The 21,280-nt window shown below is 39.9% G+C and overlaps 3 protein-coding genes across 5 annotated transcripts; all 3 read right to left on the bottom strand.

The window, feature by feature from the left end:
- Positions 1–82: 82 nt before the first annotated feature.
- On the bottom strand, positions 83–7,339 carry LOC135631762 (oligouridylate-binding protein 1-like). 2 transcript variants are annotated; one of them, XM_065139633.1, is made up of 12 exons: positions 7,070–7,339; positions 6,104–6,165; positions 5,615–5,717; positions 4,166–4,242; positions 4,025–4,086; positions 3,829–3,916; positions 3,570–3,645; positions 3,455–3,485; positions 3,058–3,177; positions 2,344–2,426; positions 1,890–2,063; positions 83–705 (listed from the first exon to the last, which is right to left on the bottom strand). In XM_065139633.1, exons 1-12 carry the CDS (start codon positions 7,190–7,192, stop codon positions 427–429), a joined length of 1,278 nt encoding a protein of 425 aa, XP_064995705.1. In that variant the 5' UTR covers positions 7,193–7,339; the 3' UTR covers positions 83–426. The 2 variants fall into 2 exon arrangements, with proteins under 2 accessions (XP_064995705.1, XP_064995704.1); XM_065139632.1 differs by having other exon boundaries at positions 2,344–2,429; positions 7,070–7,338.
- A 3,485-nt stretch (positions 7,340–10,824) lies between these two features.
- On the bottom strand, positions 10,825–15,928 carry LOC135631401 (protein TIFY 10a-like). 2 transcript variants are annotated; one of them, XM_065139054.1, is made up of 9 exons: positions 15,704–15,928; positions 15,229–15,298; positions 13,490–13,581; positions 13,095–13,214; positions 12,264–12,576; positions 11,894–12,056; positions 11,483–11,649; positions 11,334–11,391; positions 10,825–11,208 (listed from the first exon to the last, which is right to left on the bottom strand). In XM_065139054.1, the coding sequence occupies exons 5-9, from the start codon at positions 12,400–12,402 to the stop codon at positions 11,052–11,054; spliced, it is 684 nt and encodes a 227-aa protein (XP_064995126.1). In that variant the 5' UTR covers positions 12,403–12,576; positions 13,095–13,214; positions 13,490–13,581; positions 15,229–15,298; positions 15,704–15,928; the 3' UTR covers positions 10,825–11,051. The 2 variants fall into 2 exon arrangements, with proteins under 2 accessions (XP_064995126.1, XP_064995125.1); XM_065139053.1 differs by lacking the exons at positions 15,229–15,298; positions 15,704–15,928 and having other exon boundaries at positions 13,490–14,573.
- A 708-nt stretch (positions 15,929–16,636) lies between these two features.
- On the bottom strand, positions 16,637–17,944 carry LOC135631241 (protein DEEPER ROOTING 1-like). Its single transcript, XM_065138740.1, has 4 exons — positions 17,860–17,944; positions 17,245–17,765; positions 17,010–17,163; positions 16,637–16,930 (listed from the first exon to the last, which is right to left on the bottom strand). Exons 2-4 carry the CDS (start codon positions 17,686–17,688, stop codon positions 16,911–16,913), a joined length of 618 nt encoding a protein of 205 aa, XP_064994812.1. The 5' UTR covers positions 17,689–17,765; positions 17,860–17,944; the 3' UTR covers positions 16,637–16,910.
- Positions 17,945–21,280: the final 3,336 nt, after the last annotated feature.

The following is a 21,280-nucleotide window of genomic DNA, read 5'->3' as shown; positions in this document are numbered from 1 at the left end:
AAGCTAGCAATCGCCTAGCAAGAACTAGAGACTCGTTTACAGAAATGTACACAGATGACGCATGGAGATTTGGAGATTAGTATTGACAAAGACAAGAGTACCCCCATCAGGGATTTTACATATAAGAATCAAACCATAAAAACAAGACAATGAGGATGCCCTCAAGATCTTACAAACAAGAAGCAAAAAAGGGAAAGAAAATGTAGAATAAAAGCTCCCCAGGTAGTCTTATCAAACCCTACAAAACATTCCATGTGCCTACACGATCGTTCGATAATTCGATCACAAACGAGAGGAGGGGCAGCACAACGGCCAGACAACGAAACATAGCAGAAGATGAGGTATAAGAGAGAAATATACGGAACCATAAAGGGAAAAGCTATAAGATGGTCAGCGAATTGTTTGGTCTGCGGAGACAACCAATCACTAGTAATACATGAGCTGCTGGGCTGCGCTCGCGTTTTGGAAACCACCATCGTAGATAGCTTGGCTGCCGCCTGCGCCCATTGCCATCGCAGCTTGCTTCAGAGCATGCTGGCCCTGGGCATGCATCAGTGACTGGCTGGAGCTCATCTTGCTCAGTGCCAATGCAGGGTCGTAGCCAAAGAGGTCAGCTGCAGAGAGTCCGGGGAATGGAGCAGCTGCAGGTGGGGGCAGTGGTGCAGAGGATGTACCCGGTGGTGTTGGTTTGCTGCCCCAAGAACACTGAAACATGAACAAATGAATGCACGAATCAAATATCCATAATCTGTTGCTCTACCGCAAAATCTATCTGCATAAAAATAAACCTAGAGAAAAGAAACTACTAGGATAAATCAATTCGATATTACACTTCATCCACCTGGGCAGATCACAACTTCACAAAGTTGCATGTCGGACGGATGACATTCACATACCAAAGGTGCAATGTAGAACATCATTCGTGGGTCGGCTTCTTCAAAGCATCAGGTGAAGGTGTGGAGTATGTGTGAGGTGATAGTCTTGTATGAGATTACTTGGAAACATGAAGCAACTACATTTCAAAATACTAACCACATCTAAGTTAGGCCTTTGTCAGTCACTGAGACTTGGTCTTATTTGGGGGTCTCCACAGCAACCACACCGATATTTTGTCTATTTTATTATGATAGCTCACTTATATCATCAAATTAAAGCTTCAAGATATATCATTTTGATCATATGTATGTGAAACTTTACCTTGATCCTGTGCTTTATATCTACATTTGAAGTGTTCTTGTATCTTATATCTAAAACTTAAAGCAGTAAAGCATAAAGACTTGGCCAGTCAAGGATTTTAATCTAATTTGACGGCATAATGGATAATTCATCCTTTAAAAGGTATCTTTTGTACTCCAATATGGTAGAAAGTAGGTAACATTAGCTCTTTCACAAAGGCTACTTGAGCAACTTTTCCAACTTATGTATATTCCCTCTCTTCGTTTCTCATCACCGATCTAGTAAAAATTTTCCAGTCATGAACGAGCATAATGAGTGTCAACAAACACAGAATGGGTCAAAGTGCACCCTGACCGGCTGGGAGCCTAGTTTGACACTGTTTAGCACAAGTCAAGTTCAATACCTGTATCAGATTCATCTCCTAAAGGAATCAAAGTTGAGTAAACCCAGTCTTGAAGAAAGAGATTATCACATCTTTTCCCAATAAAAGTTTCATTTAAATTCATCCAAATAGTAAACAAGCAGTGCTTGAAAGGCAGATTGAACTGAAGCATGCCATCAAAACAAGTCTTGTCAAGCCAATACTAACAATTCTAATTATGTAGTTTCAAAGATTCAAAAAAATCTGATACTAGACAGGTCAAATCCAAAAAATATTTTAAAAAATAAGCTTTCCACTTCAGAGAAAATGAGCGCAAATAATTCAACTCTACCTTGATTGGTTTCCCACATAGAATTTGACCATTCCCGATTTGGATAGCCAGAGCAGCTTCAGAATGGTTACTGTATCTTACAAAACCAAATCCTTTCTCACGCTGTATACGAACTTCCTCAATGACTCCAGCACCAAGGCCATGGAATTGGCGATGGAGATCCAGTTGTGTAACCTGCCATTTTACATTTCAACTTACAACAAAGAAAAATGACCCCCATCCCCTTCCGCCAAAACTAAACTCGCAATAATTACGATCAAACAAGCATGACAAGCTTCAACAAGTGACTAAATATTCAAAATTGTAATGAGGCACAAGCAGGATATCCATCAAAGCATCAATACAAGCTTCATAACATGGTTTATTTTAAAAAATAAAAACTACTGAAATTTGTATATATAAAAGAGATGTTGATGCTTGCACAAAATCAAATAAGAGAGAAATGAATGCTTGCCTCGTGAGCAAGGTTACCAACATATACAGTTGTATATTGTGGATTATTCTCTGGACCATCATCATTTGTATTCTCTTGGCCATCTTCTGCCCCCCAAAAAAAAAAAAACGCACACACACACAGATTAACACAGAAAGTTCAAACTGAAAAATTACATAGTCGACAAACCAAGCCAGCACAATCAACATGAAAAAAGATCACCAAGAACAAAACTGTGTTCTTGACATACGAGCGCACTGGAATACTTGGCACCTAATTTAGTTATTTTTAAAGAAGAGCAGTTAACATGCTTGGCAATAATCTACTTATTCCAACTATTCAACAAGAACAACTTATGTATTCGACAGGTTACACCGTTATCTAAAATAAAAGATATAACAAAAAACAAGACATACATAGTTTTCACAGAATCATGAAGAATCCATTACACAGTCAAGGTAGTAGACTTACTTGGCCACCTCACTGAAACCATGTAGAAATGCTATGGTTCCCAAGGAATTTAGTATAACTACTGATTATTTTACATAATTAACAAACTTATTATATGATTTTTTTTTTACCAACTAAATTTCTAACCAGAAAGAAGCAGAAAAAATATATTTTTACTGATTAGCTTTTGATGCACAAAAGAAAAGATTAACAACATGATTGTAGAACTCACGAGAACAATATATATTGTACACTGCTACTACACCAGTTCAAGATGACACCCACCTGCAGATCCATTTGTTAGATCCATCACATTCTTTGAATCTGAATTTTGTTTGTCTTCGTTAGCATTAGCTCCCTTGGTAGCCCAGTTACAACGGATTTGCCGACTGCCAAGCCACTTGCCTGCGTAATTTCAGTATAAGATTGCTCAAGTCAAGCTTGAAATTTTTGGAATTGAAACTTTTGGAATAGAACATCAAAAAGACGATGAATATCACAAGTCAAACCATATTAAGAAGCATAAAGTAAATACACATTAATAAGAGTTGCCCCATTAATCTGAACATATGTAAGGTGCACAAAGTAATCATTCGCCTGAAACCATCAATCAGCCTGAGAGAAGTTGATTGGTAGGTCATTGAAAAGTGTAATGACCAGAAATTGACAAAGTCGAACTCACCAGTTAAGTCATTGATGGCACTTTGAGCATCCTGTCAAAATAATAGTAAAAAAAGTGTTCACTGGACAAAATTCCATAATAATGAACCTAAGGCTGAGTATCAACTATCACTGACCTGTTGATTCCGGAAAGAAACAAAACCAAACCCCCTTGAACGCCCAGTTTTTTGGTCCCACATGACTCTTGCATCTCTAGAGAAAAAAGATAAAGGCAGGTCTACATGATTTCAGGCACGTAAAGCCAATTTCTCAAAACCTTTGGGCACAAAAACGAAGTTCTTACTAATTCCTTAAACGATATGACCCAATGAAAATTGACAAAATTCAGACATAAGAACATTATTAAAAACAAATACATAGGTAAAAAATTCTTACGAGCAGCTTGAATACACAGAGAAGCACGCAAACAAGGTTGCATCTGTGATCTCAGGGCTAAGATCACCAACAAAGATGTTGTAGTGGCCTATATATGCCCAATAATAAATCATCCTAAAGTCAGTATTTCCATATGATACAAGTCAATCTGTAGTGCAGCACAAACTTTGCAAGTAAAATGATTGTAAAACTCGACCTGATGTGTCCTCTCTTTGCCCACTGGCATACGCCCAATTAACCTTAAGAGGTTGGCCAAACCTGCAAAGCTACATGATATCAACCATGACACATGCTATTAGAAAATAACAGACAACACAATTTTGATGACCCAACTTACAGCTGCCTCCCATTAAGTGTTACAATTGCAAGTGCAGCTGACTGGCGGTCATAATAATCAACAAAACCAAATGATGACTGCAAAGTCAAAGCAAAGCATGATGAGCATATCAGAGCTTAGAAGATCTAAATATCAGTCAGTAATTTACATTAATGTACAATACATATGGTACCACAAAATAATATAAATACCATGCCAGTATAATCATCATGTAAGCCACAGTGCATATTGCACCATGCCATTACGCTGCATGCAATGGCCGCATAGGCACGTGACCTTATGATGCATGCAAATGCCTAAACCGGATGGAACCAAGCATCCAGCCATCTCGATTTTCTAGATAAAATCCTCATTGGTCATGGTGCACCATTCAACATGAATACCAATTTAAAAAAGATTCATTTCGATTGGGTAAAATAGGTCTAGTTTTCTATTATTTTTTCTTGTTTCCTTTTACTTTCTTAAACAATCACTTTAGTTATATGTCCTAAGATGATGACTTCGCCTTGTAATACAAGCTCCAAAATTTGAAATTTCTTTTGCCACTGCTTTCTAGTTGCTTCTCAGTTTTTTTTTTGTAATATCATTTGTTGTTGTCAATGTTTTGTTTTCTTGTTTATAATATTTTAGTCTTCGAATGGCAAACATATAGTTGTGTAAATTTCAGCCACATGTAAACAATCTTACAAACTAATTTGAGTTCCTCTCACAAGTTAACTATTTAAAAGAAACTAGCAATATTTAAAATTTCATATGTTGACTACTTGTTAAATGAGCCAAGATGGTTGAGGAAGATGAAAATTTCAAGTGTTATGAAAATGCTAGGCCATGCAAATTATCTTTCAGCAGACACTAATGGGACATAATGTAAATTAATTGCTCTGAACATCTCATGTTTCACTGATTTGCAATTGATTGACGTTGTTTGTTCTTTTGTAATCTAGTCGACTTGAATTGTATCCGTGTTGTTGTTATCGTTATCAACTAGATTAATGATATAATTGACTAAATAATTATTTATTTTTTCACCTAATAGTCATTTTAATCCTCAAAATCCATATAATAAATTCTGTATCCATTCCTAACCAAACTTGTCAGGGTGTGAATCATACCATGCATATGCACGGTATGCCACTGAGTTAATGCGGGGAGCGGTACATCTTAAAAGCACAAGTTTGAGGAGTGCCAGTTCTCTGCAAAAAAGTACTAGCATGGGAAACCTAAACAAGGATCCTGAAATAAGAGCAACTCATGAAATTCAGATTGAAGTATGGAGATCATTAGAGATAACAAGTTCAATATCATGTTCCGCTATAAATCAAGTTATTCTATTCAACGAGAATGCACAAAATGCTGAAATAGTAATGCCAAGGACCAAATTTTCAACAAAATTTAATATTATAAGCACTTCAACCAAAGAGCTATCTCAAAGTAAAGCGAATAACTGACTTTCTCCTTCCTGATGAGCTTGCATCCTTCAACAAGGCCAGTACTTTGGAAAACCTCTTGAAGAAGGGCTTCGGTAACCTGAAGATGAACATTACCTACGTATCTGTATTTGTTCATACAGAATAATGTAGGAGAGAAAATCAAATTCAACGATACAACACCATAAAAAAGCCAAAATTAATAATTCAAAAACATATTTTCAACATCCTCAGTACACATTCCTAATCAAGACAATTCACAAACTATGGCAGTCCAAAATTCACGATAAATAGTGTGATAGCTTCTCGACAAAAACTACATTATATTATTATCAGGTTAATGAAATAGTCATGCATGATTTTATAACTCCAAAACAAGTTAAAACAAATAAAAGAAAAAAACCCACTGATGCACACTCTAGAAAAGAAAATGTGTGCACAACTAAAACTGCAACAAAGGCACATACAAAAATATAGTAAAGCAAAAAGAATAAGCCCTGATGACACTCACACACTGCGACATGTGCTTGGATCAAATCCAGGAGGCAGATTCCCACTTAGGATTGGTTCTATCTGCAAAATAAAAGTCCAAATGAACAAATAAAAAAAAAAGAAAAAGCTTACAACTATAATAGTCCTAAGCAGTACATAGCTACGATATATCAGAAAATTCCGAAAGGGCACTCTATGATAAGTCAGAAAGAAGAAAGAATTAGTCCGGAACCAAATGCACTCACATTCACAATGTCAAAATTTTTGCTCTAAGACCCATTCACTCTTAACCAAAAGAAGATAGGTCTGAAGATAAGCGGAAAGGCTGGCAGACATTTGGTTTTTGGAGTTTTCCATTAACAGCTCTCGCAGCATTGCAACAACATTTGATATTAAATTTCAAATAAAAAACTAAAAATTATAAACGAGGAGCTTCGTGAAATTCAAAAGACACTGATTAAAAGTTTGGTTTACTCGTCTAGAATTTTTTCCCAGAAAACAAACGCACGGCCCCAGGACTGACCGCAGTAATTTCAATCAAAGGAGGCCATACAGCGAGAAAGAGTGTTCGCTAACCATACAAGCAGAATGAGTTACGCTAGAAATCAAGCAAACGACAAAACCAATTTGTTATAGAGAAGTAACAGAAAAACAGCCAATCAGAAAACGCGACAATGCAAAGAAAGAACCACATATTTAGATCGGCACATAATTACGCTTCCAAGAACCCACATGAAGAGGGAGAAAGATGCCACATGCCCGTAACGGGACTACGAAAAACCACGATTTGGTCATCCAACTAAAAGGAAAGCCTAATTTCGCAATCCAACTCAAAGAAACCCTAAATCAAAAACAGTACGAAACGCTCGCAACAAACAATCTTTAATCGAGGGACAGAAACTGCGAAACCACAACAAAAGACGAAATTTTTTTATCCGATCGACACGAATAGGGATGCGAAGGCGACGGGAGTGGGGGTGGGAACCTGAGGAGCGGCCAGGAGGCCGGGGTGGGGGTAGAGGGCCTGCTGCTGCTGCTGCTGCTGGAGGAGGAGGGCCTGCTGCATCAGAGCCTGCTGCTGCTGCTGCTTGAGCCTCTGCTGCTGCATCGTTCCTCGTCCTAGGGTCGTCCTCCGACACCACCCCGATCCGAGTTCGACAGTATCGTGGAGTGTAGCGGTAGGGTTTACCGAGAAAGAAAAGGGGGAGGACGAAGAAGCAAACCCTCGCGACCCCGAGAGAGAGAGAGAGAGAGAGAGAGTAAACCACGACGTCACGTGTCCTCTATATTGACTCCTTGGTTGACGTCACGTGCTTTTCACGTTACACTAAATGAAGCACCAGATTACAATAATGCTTCTCCCTTCTCAGCAGCAACACACAACAGATGGCAATCTTTTAGCACGCAGAAACAAATATGAGACTACATAATAAGTTCCACGAGAATCAAAATATCATTTAAAAATAGTGATAAGAGATTAAAAAAAAAAGCAATAGTTATGTATTATGTGAACAACAGGAACTTGAGGTAGTAAAAATAATTAAAATAAAAAAAATTATTATACATGATATTATTCAAGACGTAGTTAAGATGACAATATCAACCATTTTAGCCAACCACATACTTCATTTCATTACAAAACCATATGAATTTTGTCTCGTGCTGCCACATATTTGTCCGTCGACGGATCCATCCATCCTGTGCTTCTCCTTCCTCTCTTCTCCCTTCTCATCTCATCTTGTGTTCTCTTTATCCTTTTCTTTCCTTTTTCTTGTTTCTCAACTGCTATATCGGCGTGCTATGTCTCGATATGCTACATACCAATCCGGCGGTATAGATCCAAGAATTGAAAATTTTGTTTACCTCCTCTTCTCATCCTGCCTAGTTTAGTCGTCTTGTTCTGTTTATCCTTTTTTTTTTTTTTTTCCTTCTTCTCGTTTCTCAATACCGACTAGTATATCGATGTGCCATGTCTCGCTATGTTGTATACCAATCCGACGGTATAGATTCAGGAATTGAAATTTTAAAACATGGTTTGGAGTAGTGACCACAGAGTATACTGGAATATCAGTTTACAACCTCTAAGATTTTTAGGAAAAATAAAAAAAAAATTGTGTTGATCAGAGATTCAGTTGAACATGATACTGCTGCTCCTTTGGTGGAGTTTATTGAATCCTAGCATATAGTAAACATATGCTGTTGAGACCCTACATACCTCAAACAAGTGGATCCAGGTGGATATTTCTAGTATGGCGATTCAATAAGAACAAGGACCATCAAACTCATACCACCCTTGCTATCAGACCAAAAACAAAAACACAAAGATCAAACCAACACAAATTTCATGTATTATAACCCGCTTGAGGATTTATGTATCAATTGAAATTTTCTGGCACTCACCATACTTGGTCTTAGCTTAGCATATGAGGAAGAGAGGAGGCATTACACATCTGGTAAATCATGTTTGGTTGGATGCAGTTAGTACGGATTCTATCTGGTTAAGTATCATGTACAAGAAAGCAAGTGATAAGCATCAGTTTCCTTGAGATCTACCTCAAGGATCAAGTCACTATCTGGAGTCATAGGAATTGAGTGCATCATATATGGAATAATGCAATCAAGGACACACTACTCGATTTCCATCAATAACTAGAAAGAATAATGCTGGACATTTCTGGAAGATTGCACTCTTGGCCACTCTTTTTTTTAAAAAAAAACAAAATCTGAAAAAATATCATTAAATGGATATTTCCACCCACAAGTTTATGCCAGGTTTCCACAAAATAAAGTCCTGCTCCTCCCTCAGCTATTTATGATCCATTTGCCACTTTTACTATGTCCTTCAACTAAAACCAGTTTGCTAAGATTTTGCTGCAAATCTTTATTAGAACAAGGGAGAAATTTACCTTTGTTATCGAATCTCCGACCATCTCGAAGGAAGATTTTTTACAATCAAGTGGATTTTAGTTTCATCAAAAGTCAATAGTGAGATTCATCTCGACATGAGATACTGAACACATTTGATGATCCACAATTCTGTGGAGGATGATCTTCTTAGTGTTTGCTAAATGCATTTACTAGTGATTGTTTTTTGTTCTTTCGCAGGGAGTTGTAACCACTCTCTTGGCAAATCAAAGTAGATGATCAAACATATGTGGGTATCACTTGCAACAGAAGCAGGTAAAGATTTAGTACATGATATATGGGATAACGCAGCTTAAGAACAAATGGTTATTTTGCAGTATCGAATGGGAAAACAAGTTGCCATCATCAAGGATTATTAGTCAACGCAATATCTTGAGTGGGAGTGATGTTTGTTGATAGGCTTGTCTTCCTCAATTTAGATTAGAAGATCACCAATTCCATTTCCTCCCCCCCCTATATGACTATCTACTACTTTTGACTCCTCCAGCTACACATGATCCTTTTGTTTCTCACACTTAATAAAACCTTTACATGACATATGCCTTGATGTTAAAGATTTAGAAGAGATTTCCTCCTTGTATTCCAAATGATGGCAACCATGTGAAACTTATCAAAATTCCATGATTCATAGTGACTTTGTATCTCACTCTCACATTTTCTACCTAAAAGGCCATAAATTAACCTAATGTGATCAACAAAGCAAGTTCATGGCACAAGGGCCACCACAGTTAACTAAAGATCTTAGCATAAATCTTTTAGAATCTTACTTTAAAGCTCTCCTAATTGTTTAGCAACTGGGCTAATCATTGAGAATTATTGACAACAACAAGTGGCTACTTGTCGAATATATTACTTGAATCAAAAGATTTGGTAAGGATTCACCAGCCAACTAATCTTGACCCTGGTTGTCCTGTGATCAACCCTTTGAATTAAGGACAAGTTTCTTATGAACATAGTAATCATTCAAAGAGAAGGAATGGTTCCAATGAATCTGAAGGTTTCTTTTTCCTCCTATTTCCACACAAGAAGTTGTCTTTTACCAACCAATCCCCAACATCAACCGCCTTGTGCTCTACTACAAGTTGGCATATACAAAACAAAGTTGAGGTCAACTTCGTTCTCCATGATACCTTCACATGGAAAGATTTGCCCTCCCAACACTCGTACTGTTCCATTTGTTTCCTTCAAGTGAAGGGAATTCCAAATCCTTGAGGTCTTCAATTACCAGTCAGTTCTAGCGTCCGTAAGAAGGCATGACTTGTTTGGTATAATCAAATCCTCATCAAACACATGCTCTTTTGTAGTTTTGAACTCCAAGGAGGCTGACTAAATACTTTAGTTTGAATGATCATCTTCAGTGACTAAAGTGAAAGTTAGGTCTCAGTAAAAATTAATTCTTGGTAGACAGGCCTTTGATTAGAATAGATAATATCGGTCACTTTGCACAGAAGATGAAGAAAATTAGAGTTACTTTCTTCAAAGAAGATTAATCATCTTCTAGATGGATAACAATATGAAATTCCTCATTCAAGATACAGCTATATTTCTTTTCCTTTTAACCTGCAAAGAAATATACCTAGGCCTCCGTTTTATCTAGAGCTGTTAATGAGTGACAAAGAATCAAAATTAGGAAGACTAGTGGCAATTGGTTCTCTTCCAACTTTGTCAAACCAATAATGAAACTGATATACGTTTGAATAGAATTTCTTTTTCTTACTTCAGAGAATCTATAACAATCAGCAACATATGGGGAAGATAGCAACAGAATCACAATTATTTCAGACAGCATAAGAGAAGAACACCATGAGCAGCAAAGAACACCAATTCTGCAAACAAAATTTGTATTGAATTTATCATGATAATAGGTACATGTATGTTCCTTTGATTCCTATAAGGCAACAGTATGAGACACAGTCTGTTAATAAGGAAGAATCTGAAACCTAAGTCATCAGTGACATCAAACACATTTTTTACAGTACCACGAAGAAGTATTCTAGAAAAAGAAGTAATCAAGACTTGACATCATCTGAGATTCCTGAGCCTTACGGGTGATCCTTTCTGGTGTGCTCAGAGCTCAGACTGAGGCTGGGAAATGAGAACTGAGGACCCAAGCCAAGCCATGATCCGCTCTTCTCTTGCTTCACAGGATTCACCGTTTCAGGAGAGGCAGTAACGTGATATGGTGCTCTCGCACTGATCCTGAAATTTTTTTCAGAGGTTAACTGGTTAGACTTACGGACATGACACTGCAACAACAATTTATCAAGAAACATTCAGCAACATGTTTGCTTCGTTCAGCAAATCATGAAGCAAGGGTTACCTACCGATCTTTTCTCTTCTCAAGGAATCGCTGGAGCGACGCATTTCGAGCGATAGGAAGGTCTGCAGTTCAACCAAACAACAACATTAGTGACTTGTAGATTTGCAAAGCTATTATCCAATCTCAATTTAACAACAAGGAGAGATTCATTACAAGATAGATTAAGCTGTACTGTTCTTGATAGATGGCCAGATTTCTGTGCAGTTGAGCTCCCCTTGCTTGCTAGCTGCAACAGATCCTTGGCTTTCTTAGCTGGAAAATTGTCGAACACCATCACCTTCCCTCCATAGAAGATTGTGAGTTGGTTCCTTTCTTGTTCACTGCAGTACAAGCAGCCATATAAACAATCAGAACACCCTCAAACTTCTCATTACAGACGAGCACCAAGTTTAGTTAAGATCATGGGATGAAATAACGGACAACGAACAGAAACATGGATCAAACCATTGTACTCTATCATCTAAAACCATAGCATTTCTAAGCTTTATATGCATATGGGAAAATATTAGATTTTTCTTCGAAAATTGAAGGATAATTTGAGTTGTTTGGATGAAGAGTTGGTACCTGGCATCTTCGGCCACAGCCGCGAGAGAGGGGACGAAGCCAGCCCGCCGTGGAAACAGCTCCATGGCGTTTCCGGCGGAGGAAACGTCTTCCTCCTTCTCGCCGTCCGCTTCCGGCAACAGGCTCATGGTGGTCGGCGGCGGCCGAAACGCTTGCGATTTGCCTAAAAGATGGACCGAAGCGAGTCAGTCGAACAGTGGCTTGCAATCTGGATCCCTAAAGAAAAGAAAGCTCCGATCTTTTGGAATATATCTCCCGAAAACCAAGGTTTCGGAGATGATTCAAGAAAACCAAGACGAACTAGTTCATCCACTCCCCAAACATTCGAAACCCAAACAACTTTCGCGTCGAAACCCCATCAAGCTCTCACCTTTGGCGGCGTATTCGGGTCGTTGGCCCATCTCGATCCCTAACTCGGCGACGCTCCCCTTCTCCTTGATGTAACGGCTGAGGAGGCTACAGGTGACGGCGAAGTTGGTCTTCCCCTGCTTCCGCGCCGCCATGTCCATCGTCTCTTTCCCACTCACCGGCTATCGGATGGCTCGATCCAAAAAGCTTCGCTTCGCTTCGCCTCCCGAGAACAAGCTCCAATGCACCGATCTCCTCTCCACCTCTCTTCCGCTCGAGCAACCGGTTCTCGACAGCGCTTCTCTTGCCTCCCCGATCGCCTTATGTCTCGTCGTCTATGTATAGGATAGTTATAGAACACGTGACGATAAAACAAAACGCAGGTGAGGAAATAATTTACCACACAAACATATTTATCGCGTAATTCAAAATAAATATACGTAAATTGTCTAAAGACTAACATAAATTAAGGATTCAACTAATACATATTTTTTCCCCTTAGGACGGAGTGGGCGAGGGTGGGTGGACCGAGTCCAAGAAGATTAGCCTCTCTTCTTTTTCTAATGCATGTGCTTTGACTAATGGGGTTGACCTGTTCAATGTTGGGGTTTGGTTCTGGCAAACAAAACGTGGAAAATGTTGGGGGATTTGGGACGGCGACGACAAATGGAGGGAGGGAGGGAGGGAGGACGTCAATCGCGTCCCGCCACGGATCATCAATCGTGGCGGCTTAGCAGAGAAATGTTGGAATCACGTTTGAATTAAAAATTGTGCATACGATTATTTCATAGCTCAACATAAAATAAAGAGTTGAAATATTGTCTGTATAGTAAATGTGATAATAAGACTACACCTTCTTCTAAATGTCGGCTAAAACATGAGATTTCTTGGATCAAAGATTCGAGATGTCACGGAAAGCATCCTTCTCCATGTTAGCGTTGTGTTGATCATTCACGAGGACTCCGTTCTCTTCCTGTTTGACAATGAGCACGGAATCAGATGATAGCATGAGCCGACAAGTATAAAGATGATATATGTAGTTGAATTGGAAGAAATTATTTACACTCTATTTATCTATTTTCGATTGCTAAACTTATTTCAATCCATGAGTTGCAAAATTATAAGACGTCAAGCAGCAAAGAAAAGAAGCATATAAAATTTTCAGGTTTTCGATGAGTCATGATAATAATTCTGCAAACCAATATTTCAATTTTATCAGAAGGAATGAAGAAAGGGGGCTTTCTTTACTTGGCTGATCCGAAGCAAACTGCAACAAGAAACCTCATTCTCTGTCTCATGGAGCCTTTCAGATCTGTGGCATCGCTTCCAGTTTTTTGTGCCTGTCAGGAGTACAAAACAATGTTGTCATTGGAAGAAATAAAAAAATACTTGAGGTAGATTTTTCTTTGCAAATGATGCTACTTCCATTTTCAACATGTATAACGAGTATGAAATACTAGCCAAATGTATCCCAGTTATCTTCGTCGTATGAGCTGGAAATGTGCCATGAAAAGAAGTCGCAAGAGATGCTCTGCACCGACTTTACTGACGCGTTATGTTGAGCAAGCCCAGAATAACAAAGAATGAGCAAGAACAAGCAAGCCAAGTAGACCTGACTACAAATTGCATGAGGGTGGCAACACATGAAATTACAAGGTTAAAGCAAGCCGATATGAAGAATACAAAGGCATGTAAGAAAAATGTGCACGTTTAGTTTAAATGATAATTAGTGCAGAGGAATCTAGGAAAAAGCACTTATGAAAATATATCGATGCCTCTAGAAGCATGTATAAGAGTACAAGAGTATCCGACTACGAGGTTGTGTTAACTAGGCGATGGTACTCGCACTTCTAATCTCTGCAACTGAAACACGAGTTTAAGCAGTATACATCAAACCAAATGGAATCAAGTATCCAACAATATTAACAGTCAGGTAAGTATCAAAAGAGAAAATGATACTAGTTCGTTTATAAAGACGACATTCTCCCCATGGATCAGAAACCAAGTAGAATATGACAGTACATATCTCCTACGCTGCATGATGAATCGGTTCCTCTTAGTCAAAATGAATTACATGACATGATCGTCAATAAGATGGAATACAGAATATATTCCCTCATTTCACCCATTCGAACTAAATAATGATATAATGAATCTTCTTTTGTCACTGGACTTCCCAATCGTATTCATTGTAACACTATTGTATCAATTTTACAAAGATCCAATAGTATTCCACAAGCTCGTAACATTGGTCATGATAAACCCTAATTTATTGCTTCCTCTCCACTAATAATGTCCACTCCTTCAACTTCCTCCCAAAAAACGGATTTTGCATAATGAGTTTTTGATATTAAACGATTCCTGCTAAAAAAATTGTGAAAATCATATCTGCAAGTGAAGTAGGCACTTCAAAAAACCAAGAATGCCGTGGAAAATGTATCAAGATTTTGAAGTGGTCTTTGGAATTCATGTGTTCTTGCAGTTGAGAATCAGGGCAAGAATAAATACTCCCATGCATTTAAGACTAACCCCACAGAGAGAATGTTTTTACCATCAATCACTGCCAAGTGAAGCTATAAGCTGTAGCATTACATGGGTCACGGAAACAAAGTTGCATTTGATCAGAGTTTGACTATCATATCGGTTGGAAATGGTATACAAGAAGTGAGGAGAAAGATAAAAAGGAACTAACATATATAAGTAATGTGATATATATTTCTCATCTGCAAAGGTCATATATACTTCGGTCACTACCTTAATACTTAAGCACTAAATGTTTAATTCAACTAATATGATACTGGTGAGTTGCAATTTAAGTATATAAATGAATAAAGCCATATAGCCACAATTTCTTGCAGGGATCCCTTTTACAAAAAAACAGCTAACTCTCCTAATAGTTGCCAACTCAATATCTCACCATTCCTCAAACACCTAAAGTTGACCACATAACCAAAATTCACCCTTGAATGAATGCTGCAGAGCCTTACCACTATGTGTGCTCAAACTGAGTGGTAGAATATTCTTTGCAGCTCCATCTGAATCTGAACACCACAAATCCTGCCAGTTAAACAAGAATGGGGTGAAGCTTGCGCATACTGACCAGATTTACACAACAAATATTGCAGAAATCAAAGAAATACGTTACGGGCCATATGGTATTCACATCCTCATTAAAAGAAAACCATAATCGTATGAATCAAAGAAAAAATGTCCCTAAATAGGATATTTATAATCCATAATAGGTTCCGACTCTAACCAATCAAAGTGAAGTAACAAGATCGATTGAGAGAAAACAAAGTTAATGCAAGAAAAGACAACAAAATCGGAACTTTCGACCTAAAGAATGCTCAAATTTAAGAGCTGATAGAAAATCTAGATTTTCCGCGTATTCATTACAGAAAATTTATCCAACAACACCATGTAAATATTTGCAACCATTCAGATCAACTGGCCGAAGCTTACCGTCAAGGTAGCTCGCAAGAGAGGTGGAGAGCAAGACACCTTCCTGTTCCGACGACGACATTGCGCCCCGACCCTTTCGGACCCATCGGCAGCCCGAATTCCCCTTTGCCTCACCACCCCACATCTCACGATCTCCCCATATCCCTTTGCAACCCTAGCATCGTCAAGCCCGACACACCAGCGGCAGCAGCCATCACCTCCGGCCCGACTCCGAAAACCCCGTCCGGAATGGCGACGCCTTTTTCACGTATCCAACGAATCGGAAAAAAAAGTTGATTTGGCGCATGACGACGAAGAAATATATCTTCAGATGAACGGCTGAGATTGCATTCAGACACGACGTGCATCGCCGGATGACTTCACCGATGAACGGGGAGCTGGCGGAGGGATTCGATGACGGAGACCCAGCAGCAGCTCACGTATCAGAAGCGTCGTAAGCGCCACGTGTGCTAGACGCACCGACGCCTCACCTTATCGTGCCGAGAGACGAAACACCGGGCGAAGCCCTCCAATTTGTCGACAGTTGTGAGCCCCACATTTGATTCCAATTTTATTACCTTAATGTGTGATTTGTTAGATCAGAACACAGAAGACTCGTCTAAAAGAGCTCTAAATTGTATTTAGAGGCATTTCCTTCACGGATTAATGAAGAAGGAAAAAAATTAAGTTATAAATTGACAACATATATATATATATATATATATATATATATATATATAGATAACATAAGAATATTAGAATTATAAATAACAAAAATGGGTCGTCAAAGTTTGCGTGGGTGCAGATAGATTTCTTCTACAGCTCTCCACTCGACTCCACTCCACTGTCTGAGATCACAATTGCAGACAATTTCTCAGGGGCAGCAAGCACAGCTGACAAGCTCAAGAATTATTGCATCTCAAATTACATGTGCACAAGAGAAAGATGATTGAGCCATTCATCAAAATGCTTTATAACATCTGCATGACAATTTCCTTTTCTTTTACTATTAACACTCAAAAGCATAAATTCACAGCAAAAATGCAGCGTTTCTCCTCTGCTAAAACCCTTCTGGTTCGCTTCTCTGCTCCACGGTCAGTCTGGGACTCCCAAGCAATTGGCATACCTTCAGTGGCTTCTTCATAAACATCAACACTATCAGAGAGAGAGAGAGAGAGAGAGAGAGAGCTGCCTTCGATCATACCGACACTCAATGCCATATTGGTCTCTAGATCTCTAGAACGATATCTGCAAGCAAGAACAGTTTCACATCAGTGGCCATCAAAACATGGTATTACCATTGTAATGCAAGAATTGATTGTCTTACACTCGGAATCTGTCTTAACCCATCTACACTGGTCTTTCCTATGGTCATCCTCCTCCACCTTTGATGCCTGCAACTTCTCGTTGGGTTTGCTCTCCAAGTAGCTTCTCATTGATGTTGGAGCAGAGCTCTTCTTGGTAAGAATTGCCTTGAGAATCTGTCATCCAAGGTTCGCATGAAGGCTTCACGTAGATGACAAATCTCCACGAGGAAGAAAGCAAACAAGAATTTGCCATACCTTCTCGATCCTTGGCTCAGGAATGGGGTCTCTGAAGCTTGGAGGTGACTCGAAGCCACTCCCACAGACACATATCTTCTTCAGAAGAAATGAGAGTGATTTCTTCTTGATGGCATTGCGGTTGCCCTGTAATGCATCCTTCACTTTGCTTAGTATGATCTTGGTGTAGGGGGAGAGATCGCCATTGTTGTCGAGCTTCAAGCTGGTGGTCCTGTCGACCTCCAAGCTCGACGGGCAATTGAGAAACCTGTTCAGTGGCAGATTAGCTCTACCTTCTTCTTCTTCTTCTTCTTCGGCGATCTCGGATCCGCTGGTGCTACACTTTGGCTTTCGGCTCAGCAGCTTTGCTAGCTCTTTCTGCAGTGTGTTCACTTCTTCTGCCGTGAAATCAAGCAAGTCTTCTGAAGCATCCAAGTTTTCTGCGATTTGTGGGTCTTGTTTCATGTCGTTGATGCCGAATGTTCCGATTGCCAACAGGGTCTGCGGCCACTCGCTGTGTTCATTTCCAGGAGCTGAAGCACCTGATGAATAGTGTATCAATCAGCAGATCATTCTACACGATGCCGACGGAAGATAGATGACACAGATCAAAGCAAGAATGGGAAGCTCACTCACGAGAAGCAGAACACTTCTTCTCTGGTCTCCCATTGAACTTGTTTTGCACCCAACTCAAGATCTAAAGCCAACACAAGCCACAAACTCCGTCAAAATGTTGATGACAATGAGAGATAGAGAACGAGAGAGAAGAGGCTTTATTCCTTACCCTCATGTTTCAGATCCTAACAAAGAGGCAGAGAGAGAGAGAGAGAGAGAGAGCGCTTGCTTGCTTGCTGAGAGTGTCTACAATCTTCTCATTCGTTTCTGCACTACAGAGAGCACTTGGAAGAGACAGAGAGAGAAGCCAAGCGACTACCTGGAACTTCCTTCAGCGAATGGGATCGATGGAGGGGTTATATAGACGGTGAGCAAAGTGCTACAGAATTGCCATGGCCATATTGTATCGGTCTAAGGTCACTGCTGACGATTCACCAACCCTTCTCAGCCTCTACGCTCCACAAATATCCTCTCTCGACTGAGCAGTGAGCGCTCCCCATGCATGGATTACGATCATGAGACGAATGCAAGGTTCGCTTTTCCGTGCCGAGTTTGCTGACAGAAGCCTTGTGCGGTTGCATACATTTCGGCGAGCACATGTTTCTGTCCTTGAAGAGAGAAGGGTTGGGATCAGATCTTGATGGCCAAAGAAGCAATCCCTCTCGAAAGAGCTTGGGGGCATGCACATCTGAGCTTTCAGGAGCAGCTTTGCTGCCTCCCATCACATCGTATGGCAACTGGCACTGCACAGAGGTGGCGAGGGGTAGAACCCAGCCACCCTACAGCGGCGTAGGGACATGGAAGCGTGCTTGTGCTTGGAAAGCTAACAACATCATCTTGCAGCCATAATAAGGCGAGCAGTTGGATTCCTTCTACTGTTGGGGCTACGAATGAGATGCCATGGCACAGGTAACAGTGGCCATCAGGTCAGCTTGGGATACGTTTCAGTCCAACACACAGCACATTTAGCATATCAATGCAACAATGCATGCCAAATGAAGGGGATGGTGAGAGAGACAGTATAGACTATGCAAATTTGTACCATGCAATTCAATTTATTTCATCTCAGCTCTCATATCAATTCAAGCTTCCATACCTGACTTCATATGGATCTCATTGCATCTCAAATATAATGAGTTAAATATAAACCACTTATCTTCCCATCTTTCAAGTTTCAGGATATTTTTATTTTTTTAAGTATGTCTTTTCAAATCTCAATGCCATGAATTGAATTTGTTTATTTATGCTGCATTGAAAGATGTGTGACAAAGTTTAATCTCTCACATGAAGGTTATGAGCTTTCTTTGTGCATGCACACCATTGAATCTTCTTCACAGTTGATCTTGAGAATCCATGTTAGGTTTAAGCTTTACCAATTCCAATTCCACTTCAATGAATGAGTTCATCTCAAGTGCTTTTTGCATCAGAAAGAAAGAACAATGGGCAAGTTGTGATCCACACATGCAAATTTGATATCTTTATATATATATATATATATATATATATATATATATATATATATATATATATATATATATATATATATATATATATATATATATATCAGATAATTCCAAACCCACGAGACTTGCAGTCAAAGATTGGTTGTGGGTAACTGAGAACACCACCTTTCTACTTCTTCTTCTTCTTCTTCTTCTTCTTTGCTTTGCAGCAGCAGAAGAATCAATCATCTGATCGCAGTGCAGATGAAATCAAAGAAGGAAGTGGGAGATAAGAAGATCGCAGGCAAGTCACAGATCCCAAAGCCTCATCGGTTCCAGCGTTCCAGCTGGGAGTGAGCGGCGCCACCAAAGCCTTCTTTCTCCTTCTCCCAGAGTGCACAGAGCTAGTGTCACGACAAGGTGGCGATGGCAGGATCTTGTGCTTGTCGGACCGACGCGTGTGTCGAACGGAGTTGACCCACTCAAACCATCATTCGCACCACATCACGCAGCTCCAAATCCAGATCTCCGTGGACTTAACCCATCCCCTGGAAACAGTCCCCGAGATCAGATGGACCTCTGCGTTCGTTCCCCTATGTCGTCTCCTCGTCGCTCACCATGATGCGACTGCCACTAAACTATCCTGCACTGTGTCGTTCTCCATTCCTCCACGTACGTCCACAACCCTCGATGTCATACATTAAGCACGTTGCAGGTCAAAGGAGAAGCTCGGGCCACCACTTTCCCCATATGATAATTGCTTGCACTGGTGGTGATCGCTGGGGTTTTGCCCTGCTACAGAAGATTGACTCTTGAACAGATTCAACGCAAAGGAAATAGCATAGGAAACAAGTTGCAACTCTTCATAATAGAAACAGGAGAGAGAGAGAGAGAGAGAGAGAGAGAGAGAGAGAGAGGGGGGCGAAGATGTTGATGGAAGCAAGGTATGATTTCTAGGTGAAGGAGATGAACAGCTCTGCCATGTGGTCCATGAACGCTTCTCCCTAGTGTTGAACTCTCGAGATACAGATAAAATGGCAATGAGAGGACTTGTGAGGAAGGGGGTAGAGACACCTCAGGCAAGGAAACTAAAGTAGAGATGCCTTGCGATAGATCACAGATAGTTGACGGCACCAATGCACCTCGAGACAGTAAAACAATGGCTCCCACCCACTGTGGGTGGGATGAGATCCACTATACACAAAAAAAAAGATCTCTACTCAATTCCACATTTGCATCCTCCGTAGGAAGGTGTGCCATGGCCTGTACCACAGGCTTGGAGAACACATATTCTAGCATTTCATACTGCATATGATCTGAAACAGAGCTCAACGATGAATGATGATAAAGCATGCAAATTGCTCTTGGGAAAAGAAGACTTTTCATCGAATCGGAAAGAACTTTAACAGAGGATTGGAAGAACTACGAGGCTCATCCATGCTACAAAACAACAGAGAACCCAGTGGAGGTTCCACCAAAAGAAGAAGAGCTCCCAGTTAAATTGTTCTTGCACGTTGATGAGATAAAAGTCGAATCACTTATCTTCGGGTTCGCCGCCCTCGACTGTTTTGACCGCATTGTTCAACATCAAATGTGAAGAAAATGTCGTGGTCAGATGAAGCTACTAAGCAGCAGCATGGGACAAAGTCAACTGATCAAGATTCAGCAAGAAAGTCAAAGCATGAATGAAACCATCAACTGCCTCATGGAAAGGGCAACTATTCTCCCAGATGCTGGAATGATTCAGGACAGTGAGCCAACTTGATTGGGTATCTTATGATCACTTTTTGGTCAACAGGTGCTTGTTCAGAAAGCAGCAGATCACTTTTGATAACCATGTGGACAACTGTGTTCATGCTCAGGTTCCTAACAAAGCTAATTCTACGACTCCGGAAGACTTCGAAGCAGTGCAGTCACAAGCAGATTCATGCACACATCAAAATCTACAACCAGCCTCTTATCACTTTCAGATGAGTAGTCAACTTGGAAGAACTCTTTTT

Source organism: Musa acuminata, chromosome BXJ3-2 (genome assembly GCF_036884655.1).
Source record: "Musa acuminata AAA Group cultivar baxijiao chromosome BXJ3-2, Cavendish_Baxijiao_AAA, whole genome shotgun sequence".
NCBI classification, from domain to species: Eukaryota; Viridiplantae; Streptophyta; class Magnoliopsida; order Zingiberales; family Musaceae; genus Musa; species Musa acuminata.
The sequence above is the reverse complement of the archived record's forward strand: the minus strand, read 5'-3'. Positions and strand labels throughout refer to the sequence as shown.